The sequence below is a fragment of the Vollenhovia emeryi genome, unplaced genomic scaffold, assembly GCF_000949405.1.
Source record: "Vollenhovia emeryi isolate VEMERY1.0 unplaced genomic scaffold, V.emery_V1.0 DF939163.1, whole genome shotgun sequence".
Taxonomy (NCBI): Eukaryota; Metazoa; Arthropoda; class Insecta; order Hymenoptera; family Formicidae; genus Vollenhovia; species Vollenhovia emeryi.
This window is the reverse complement of record NW_011967203.1, coordinates 755006-764605: the sequence shown is the minus strand read 5'-3', so window position 1 is coordinate 764605 and position 9600 is coordinate 755006. Positions and strand designations below refer to the sequence as shown.

At 43.7% G+C, this 9600-nt stretch overlaps 1 protein-coding gene across 3 annotated transcripts in view; it reads right to left on the bottom strand.

Annotated features, from left to right (window-relative positions):
- Window positions 1–405: 405 nt before the first annotated feature.
- Window positions 406–9600, bottom strand: part of LOC105564545 (protein Shroom) — a 48360-nt gene continuing 39165 nt past the window's right edge. For 2 of the 3 annotated variants that reach the window (XM_012016986.1, XM_012016988.1), the window contains 6 exons: window positions 7318–7900; window positions 5947–6952; window positions 5214–5361; window positions 2535–2742; window positions 1857–2123; window positions 406–1499 (listed from right to left, as the gene is read on the bottom strand). In XM_012016986.1, the coding sequence (XP_011872376.1) occupies window positions 1248–1499; window positions 1857–2123; window positions 2535–2742; window positions 5214–5361; window positions 5947–6952; window positions 7318–7900 (2464 nt within the window). In that variant the 3' untranslated portion in view covers window positions 406–1247. The remainder of the gene's footprint in view (window positions 1500–1856; window positions 2124–2534; window positions 2743–5213; window positions 5362–5946; window positions 6953–7317; window positions 7901–9600) is intronic. The other variant, XM_012016987.1, reaches the window with a different exon arrangement.

Below are 9600 nucleotides of genomic sequence, written 5' to 3'. Positions count from 1 at the left end.
CCTTATTCTTACATCACATGTCGCGTAAGAAAACACCACAGGTAATCTATCGATTTACGACCAGTGAATTGCCCAACATAACGTGCATTTTCGAATCTTCAACAGCATCTTCTGCTCTATATTTTTTAACAAAGAGCTTAAACGCGTGGGAAATTGTTAGCGTCTTCGAGCGTCCATTAGTTGTGTACGTACGGGCGAATATCGCACCGGATTTATACAGCACGGCATTACCGACGATTAAATATGATTCACGTATGAAAATACAACACACACATACGCACGCACACTTACACACACGCACACTTACTACATTGTATATCTATAGAATATAGATATATTTAGAAAATATATTAAAATTTTGATTTCAATAATTTTCAAATACGTTCCACGCAAAATAATTATTAGCGTCGATCGGTACACGAAAATAATACATACATATACATATATATATGATTTACATATATATATATCACTAGCCGTATTACTTTTTACGCAACGTTAACGTTCTCATTTTTCACTTATGCACGTTCTGGCTTTCCTCATTTAGGACTGCGCATTGTTGCTGGTATTTATATTTACAAATATGATTTCTATTATTGATATTGTTTTAGGGCATAATTTTAATTTCTCTCAGGAAGAAATTTGAGAAGTAATCTTTCCTCTTCGTATATCGCAGCGCCTTGTGATTGTTTTCGATATGTCACATAATGAGCGATATACTCTCTCGAGTTTTCTCTCTGTAGATTACCGGGGAAACACAACAAAATCAATGCAAGCTTAATAAAGACTAGGCACTTAAGATTTCGGGATCACACTCGGATCGTGAAAACATCAGCGTATCTACTTTTGTTTTATATACAAAGAAAATTTCTTGCATTTAATTTCTACATTACTTCGATCATGCACAAAATTACTCAACATTTTTGTAATTAAATTTTCAAAAATATTTAATTAATCGCAGTTAATTCCTGAAGTACTCTAAAAAAAAGTTGTACAAAAAAGTTTGTATTAACTATATATTGTTTTAAACTATAAATCGATTTATGTAGGATAGAAGATCTGTATCTTAATATTTCTTTTTATATTTATTTCTCTTTTGTGTGTCCCCGTAACTTTTCACCCTTACTAACTTATACTTTCGAGTCAGGTTGACTCAGTATGCGGAACACTATTGTTCACGCCTGGAAATGCACAGTTATTTACGAATCGATTTCATAATAACTTAGCATGTAAGTCCCTCGTTACGACTAGTCAATTGCCTCTTTCAACGCAGCTAATTGCTCCTCACCAAGCTTCACCTTGTCCTGTATCTCGCGACCGTCCACTATCAGCTTCGCCTTCATGTTGATGAAATGCTGATAGTCAGCAAATTCCTCTTCATTCAGGTACTTTGCTAAAATCGCCGACATGTTCACGCTTCGTTTATCGATATTATTCTTCAGAATCTTCGCTTCTTCCAATTGATCCATTAGCTTATCTCGTTTGCTCTCTAATATTTTCTGCACAGAATAACAAAATTGACACAGATAAAAATTTATGATTGTGTATGTCGTTGCAAAAAAATACAATGCTTAAAACTTAAAAAATTCAAATAGGTATAAATATCTATAACAGACTGATAAATACTTTGCATGACTATTAAACATTTTTTTCAAATCGCTACTGATCGTGAGTGAAATTATGCATTTGTTTTTAATTGTACTTTTTTAATACAATAATTCGATTTGGCGTACCATAAAATCATTTGACAATTTCAAATTGCAATATATATTATATCCCACGTACAATTGCTTTCGGTAGACAACGAAGAAACGTTTGCACCAAGCATGCAAGAAAACAGCAAGTTTCATACTTACTCTCTCTGCGTGGTCTGCCGGCATTCCATAAAGGGCGTTCTCGGCGCGAGCCAACCTGCCGCTGAGGCCGAGAAGAAGGCTCGTAATCTTGCCGACTTCCTCTACGTGATTCCGATACTTGGACGCTTCCGGCGGGCGAGCCACGGCGGAAACGCGAGCGGCGACTCGCGCGCCCAGAGTCTCGTTCACCTCACCTTCCTCCCTCACGGCCTCCTGCTCCGCCCTGAGAACCACCAGCTTCCGGTCGAGGCGCATCACCAACTCCTCCTGAAAAATCATCCACAGTTCTAGAATACACGCGAGTCGATACGGCACCGTTCTGTGAGAACGCTCGTGCTTTTTCTTGCGAGATTCGACAGAGCAAGGAAATACCGGGATATCTAATGATTTGCTATGCGAACAACTAGTTAGATAACAGTCCAGCCTTAGAGATATGTGATAAGTAGAAATTCCAAAGCGCGGTAATTACATTTTACATAAGACCAGATTGTACTTGGAGGCTAGATGAAACGATACTTATTATCATCTTATCTCCGCGTAATCATTATTTATTATCCCGCTGCCTAGAAGCCCCGCGACCGCATACCGATCAAATTTTAGTCGCGGGCAAACTGTACAAGTTAATTATAGCACATCTTACGAGCGCGTTTAATTATGCTCCGGTTTGTGGAGTAGTACCTTTTTCTGCCTAAGGTCAAGGCTGTTCGTTGGTACAACCGCCGGCGCATCCTCTTGATGTGTTAATCCCTCCGTGGCGTCTCGCGAGTATCTCGTCAGGAACCTCGCCTTTCCCTCGGATGTCGTGAAATAAGCCGAAGTGAGGGATAGGGGGCTGGTAGAATCGGCTGACAGTGGCGTGACAGGAGCCGAGGGTATCGTTTCGTGTCTGAAAAAGAATTTATTACGATGATTACACCTCCGGTTGGTTAATGCGGAGACCGAGCCGGCCCGTCCTCTCTATCTCTCTTGCAGCATTTATGCAGAGATATTCCTATAATTGTCATCGTTGCGAGAGGGCAGGGAATTGCGTCAATGAACGTGAGTCACGATTGAATTAATCTCCACGTTTCCGAGACGAGGCAGGGGAAGCAGAATGATTTGTGAGTGGATGCAGAGAAACATTTTGCTGCGTAGAATTCGCGGTTTATTTTCGTAATCGACATCCGCGATGAATAATAAAGTCATACACGTGACGTTGGATTCTCAAGTGTACGGATAGGAAACGCTCAACGGGACGTTACTTCACCGTAATTCATAATCCGGCCGATGGTTGTTATCAGTTAAACGACAGCATGCGCGATCTTGTATGTCTAGACGAGTCTATAAAATAGGAGAAAGCGATAAAGAAAGGAAAGCGAGTTGTATCGGACTGCACATTTATTTAAAAAAAAAGGGTTTAATTGTGCGATTTGCTGGAAGTTACACTCGAGATCAGTTAAAAGTGAAATACCACGGCTAAGAAGCGGAAATGGATTCCAGCGTAATTATCTCCGATCATTATTTGCATGCGTATATTGGATACGTCGCGTACAAAATTGTCGCGGGTTTATTGCTATCTAAAATTGCTTTCGAAAGTGCCGATTTTTCTTTCTGCGTGCCGTAAAGTATGGTAGAAAGTTCGCGCGTACGGCTAAGACTAATTTAACGTAACACGTCGGTCCCTCTCCCTCGTCATTTTCGGCCGGCTCTTAAAACGTCGGCGGAGATTTTACCGCATCCTTGAGCGCGCTGCGGTCCCACGTGAAATTTCAATTTACACGTTGTTACATGGCCCGCGGATTTTGCGATACCACTTAACACCGGATGAAACAAAAACGAGAGGTTGCATGTACTTTTCTGGAGGACCCGTTTCCATTTCCCGTTCGACTTGTTGCAGGCACGCCGAACACTTTGTTGGTACGATGCGTCACTTTCAGCCATATGTTGGAGACTGGCAAATAATATGATGCGTAGAGAACGACTGAGTAGTGCTTGACAATATCATTTATGGTGGATTACGTAACAGCCCCGGTGCTTTGGCACTTTCTCCTCGAGCACGGAGGAAGTATTGTCCGTGAGCGCGCAAGACAGACCGGATCGACGAAAAAGGGAAGACTCGCAGCGTCATAAAAAATTAAGAACAATAGACAGTAACCGTGAAACGCATTGGTTGCGACAGTACGGATGTATCGAAAAGTCTAGCCACACATCAATTCTGAACATGGGAGATATGGGATGTTCCAGTATTTTTCAATGCGATGTGCGTAAAGCCCGTATCAGACTACGGATTGAGATTGAGATTAGACTGAAATTTGACCAATCAGAGTAAAGTTTACTAGTCCCAAGTTTAGCGAATTTTATCTAATCTCAATCTGTAGTCTAATACGGGCTTTAAATTGCCGACTCGGATTGGATTTGGATTGGCGATTGACGATTGTCCTCTAGCCAATAAGAGTCGATTGAATCGCTGCTTTGCTCTCATTGGCTCTAGCCAAATCTTCTAACAATAAGACAATCGCCAATCCCAATCCAACCGCGTCGTCAATTGCTAGTCTGATTCGGTCTTTAAATACATGAGTTGACAAAGAAAACAGGAGTAAAAGAGGGCAACGTTATAAAGTAAAGAAAAGAACCATCTGCAGTTGTTTATTTGCGCAAGACATTCCCGACTGCTGCTGCTGCTATCGATTTGTTAAAATCCGACGTTTATCATCGAGTAACAACAGTTACATCCAGACGGCGAGTTCATTAGTGGCGTCTGTGAAGAATTTTGCCGTCCGCGTATAAACGTTGCTCGTCGGATAATAAAGAATCTCTTCACGCGTCTGGCTAGCCGAGATATTTTCGGACACGTGCCGCCTTCTTTTCGCACGAAATATCGTGCGAACGGCATACGTACATCTGGCATTCTTCCAAGAGGATCCACGCGGGTTTATTTTACCTGCAGTAGCGACCACACAGAGCGCGTGTGTGCGATCGGAGAAATTTAAAATTGAGTAAAAGAAACGTCCACTTGTTTATTAAAATTATACGCCTCCTAGCCGTACGCGTCGACCAATTAAGTCGAGTAAAGAGAATCGCGAATTTGCACTTGTAATGAACGCCTTCGGATTCCAAGGCATTCAAGTTGATTAATAGCACGTAATCCAATGCTCGCGAGCACGTGAAAACTATCAATTATCGCGTTTGGTCTATATTTACGCTGTCTTATCTGCTTCGCCTGTAACAACAATCTTACTGACCCTTGCCGGATGAAGACAACGCGCGTGATATCAGCGCGGCGTGAGTTGCCTCATAAATACGCTTTAATTAAGTGAACTTCGAGCCGAAAAGAAAGAAGAGGAGAGAAAAAAAGAAAGGAGAACAAGAAGAGCTCACTTTTTATCGTCCGCGTCCGCGTCCTCGCTGCAGGAGGCCGTTGACTCGTCCAAGGAGAGCCGTCGTCTTGTTCGTGGCTGCAAGGTCGCCTCCACCCTGAACAGGCCGGAAACGTAGTCGGTGGGTTTCTTGTGCTCCGGCGCTGGAACTGATAAGAAGCAAAAAAAAAGGGACATCATCAGGCGTTCTCGGTACGCGCGTTTCCCTCCTCGCACACTTCGTTTCACGCTCCAGGGATCACCCGGCGTTCTTATGGAAGCCATAATGCGACAAGGGATTGCATCGAATATCGCGACGGCGACGGCATATAATTGAATAAGACGGTGTCGTGTCGTTGATTAAATTAGCGCTTATTAAAACAGAGGGTTATTGCCCTCGAATGCTTGATTCTACCGTGTCCCAGATGATAATTGCGCGCGCGTGCTCGCCAAGTGTATATACACATTATCCGCACATTCGAGCGGGACACGCTAGCGCACGCGTGTGCGTGAAATGAGCGTGCGACAGCGTAACGGCGACTGGATAGATTGTATATATGTCAGCGTGAATTCTGCGTTATAGCGAGTGTCATTTAAAAATTGAATAACGTATCTAATTGAATCAATTCCATTGGCGTGTGTTAATGGCGATGTGGAGCAAATAGTAAAATCATCAGCTGAGCGACGCTCTTGAAATGCCATTACTCATGCAATTGAAACGAAACGATGAAGATAACGATGAAGAATAGGCTCACCGAGTATGGGCACCAGCTTGTCGTTGGGGCTGAGTTGACTGGCCAAGTCCTTGCTGAGCTCCTCGCACTCGATCTCCTCCGGTAATTTCTTCCTAGATTCCGGAAGCGGCCGCTGAGTTTTGCTGACGCAGTCCTGCTCCGTATTCTCCAGAATGTCGGTTTGCGAGGCGACGTCGCTGGTGGCCGCGTTCACCCGAAGCACGACCTCGGTACGTTGCACTAACGTCAGTCCCTCTATGCCCGGCTGGGGCGACACGCAAAGCGAGGATCTCGGGGACGACTTGTCCTCCTCGACCGGCGAGTTTCTCGGCGAGGAGGAAGAGGATGCTTTGGAGACGCTCGAGATCGAAGACGTGGACGACCTGCCGCCAGTTCTGAATTTCGAAGACGCGGAGAGCCGCTCGACTCGCGATTCCATATCGCTCGTTTGACTCAGCCGGCTCGGCGAGCTGGATCTGTTCCAAGAACCTGTATTATCCGTTTGAGTCGGACTGGAGACTTTTCTGTTGTTAGAGGCATATTCTATCCGAGCTTCGTTCCGCGTGAGAGAGTCGAGAGAACTCTTGGGAGACGATCTGGACAGCAAAGCTCGGGGCGATACGCGAGCGTCTATCGATCTTCCTGAGGAAGAGGTGCTCGAGCAACTTCCCGATCGTCTCGGGACAGCTCCTCGTAGATTTGTAGCCTCGACATTATTCGGCGATCTTGGCGGCGAACTTGTCGGCGGTGGTGGCCTGTCGGAAAAGATGGTAGCTTCTATCGAGTTCTGTGTTTCGTGTCTTCTGGCCCAGCCATTATCGTAATTCGTGGCGACTGATGACGTTGTGGTGCTGATAGAATACGTGGATATCGTGCTGTTGGATGTTGATACGCTACTCATCCTCTTCTCATTACGGCGATTTAATAATTCAATATTCTGCGAGGTCATCTCGATCGTAGCGCTTCTCTCGCGGAAGAAGTCATCGCCGGTGATTGGAAGCGGACCGCTCATTTCTCGTAGCTGCTTCTGAAAGTAAACGTCCGAGGCTCTCAATTATTTCGCGGAAAGTCCAGAAAAAGAAAAACGGCACGGCGCGCGAGAGGAATAAAATATTAAAAAAATTGTATTTAAGGTAATTTTGAAGCACGTGAACCGAAGAGATTCGGAGAATATTAAATTGTCAGAGTAGCGATAATGAAGTGGATGCCGATGTAAAGTGCCGAGCACGTCATGCGAGCTCGGCAAGAAATTGAAATGCTAGGGAAGCGTAAATTGAATTCGCGCATCCTTGACAACGCTATATTTACAGGTGCAAAAATAGAACCGTTGAGACGCGAAAAACACGTAAATATCGTTATTACGCGAGGGTAAATATCCGCAGATAATCTCACCTCTCTATTTTGAGGTAGGGGCTCGCAGCTCGCTGCCAACTTCCGACGTTCCCGCTCTAGCTGCCTGTTTCTGTCATTAAGGACCTCCACGCTTTGCGGCGATAGCCTTTCTCTACGTTGCTCGTAGTCGTGTCTCTTTTCCGGATGCCTCTTTTCTTGATAATGATGATGATGATGTTGATGCCGATCCTCGAGGTTGTCGTTGTTGTTATTTTCATTAGTACGAGACCTTACGTCGCTGGTCTGGAGCTTTTTGTTGAGATCGTGCGAGAGTTTACCGACCACCTCTGTCGAATGCTGCTGGGGACACCTCTCCTCCAATCGATGATGAAGAGCGTCCACGCTGTATGACTTGGAGAGATCAGAAGAATGTTGCTGCTGATGATGATTATTGTGACGGTGATGATGCTGTTGTAATGGATGATGCGGTGTGACACGTAAAAGTACGGGATCGTCGTGATCCCTGGGAGGCGGCCAGTCGTCCATTCGCGAGGTTGGCGACATAGTTCTTTTGTAGCTGCCCTCGCTGTCGGGAGCACCGCGCTCTCGTCTGTAAGCCAAATAGGAAGCCTTAGACTGGCTTCTGAAACAAAGAAAGCATTTTCACGTGATGCAAAAGGCTGCGCGCGCAATTCAAATCAACGATAATGTCAAGGAAAAAAGAATCTTATCTGTTTTGATAAGATAGTATGTCGAAAAAAAAAACATGATTATACATTTGTCGAATTTTATCGGTACATAAATTTATGTAATACCGATAGATTAACTCCTGGGAGACTTGTAAGCACGTCTCTGTTTATGTTTGCTTTTTATTTTGCCAGAACTGAAACTATGCCGACGCATTTTGTAACGATGCTATTTTTGTAACTAATTCTCATGCACGACTGCATCAAATAGAAACGTGTCCAAGCGAACCCGACACGCGTATACATGTCTCGTGGATGTTCGATGGATGTCACGTACGTCTAAATCTTCTCTAAAACGTTAGAAGTGATATATTGAATCGCGTAAAGCTATTCATATCGTATATTTCGGGAATACTAATTCTTAGGTCGAATGAATAATTCCGGATAAAATGTCGCTTCGATCGCTAACAAAATATTAAGTAAGAGATATTTTAAGCGATTATGCGATTATATGAAATGACAGTCATTGCGATACAGCAGATAAATTCCACGATTGTCACGAATCTAACACTTTCATTGTAATGTAATTAACTTGATACAGGGTCTGTTTGTTATATATATCTTGCGATTCAATATAACGTAAACGAAGATAAATGAGTGTGGAGGATCTAACAAACCGCGCGAAAAGATTTCCAAGAGATATCCGGCACAAAATCGTTCTATTGTCCGTATTTGCGCAATTACAGCGATGCATCCTCAATGATTAATTGTGCGGTAACATTGATTAATCGTCGGTCAAAGTCATAAATGTGACTACATTTCAAACTCGCGGATCTTGGCGGCGATGAAAACAGTTTAATCGAGACCGGATACGGCTACTATTGTGTTGCATGAATTTTAATTCCTCAGCATACCTTTACGGTTCTATTAGTTTCTCACGGGCTTCTGTATCTTTCATAAGCACAACCGCAAGAATTCTTACCGGAATACCTTGAAATGGTGGCAGTGTTGCGTGAAAGCATAACGATTCCAACAAGGCATCCTCGCGTTAATCATGCGATTAAATCGTAACGCTGCTCTAAATATTTACACGGAATATTATTTATATATCTGTATATGTGACTCTTCAAGGCACATCGCTTCGGAATCGACTCGGCCATAACTTGTACGATTTTCTTCAAAGCGCGACGATGTAGTTATAAAATATGGAATACTGTAAAGAACGTTCTCTCTCTCTCTCTCCCCCTCTTTCTCGGGAGTCTGCTTTCCCATTCTGTCTTATGTGAGTAGAAGTTATGAGCACGCAAGACGCGATCTACCCTGACGAGCGGTTTCGTTCCTGCTACGGACGATAGAAATCACCGAAGCGAGACTAACATTCGCGACACTGACATTGCTACGTCGTTCCGACATTTATCATTTTTGAGCACACGATCGAAGGACCGCTCGGCTTAATCCGAAGCGCGCGTGCTTGTGTGGCACTGATTTTTCTTCTTTAATCGGATCACGACATTGAAATGCCGTCACTGTCGCGCTATCGCTCTTACATTCATTGTGCTCGATTTAAGCCCGTCCATATTTATGACAACGTATGTAACACATAATGTCAGATCCCGCCCGTGGTCTTACAAGTCGTGTTACTAAAACGTCGTAATTA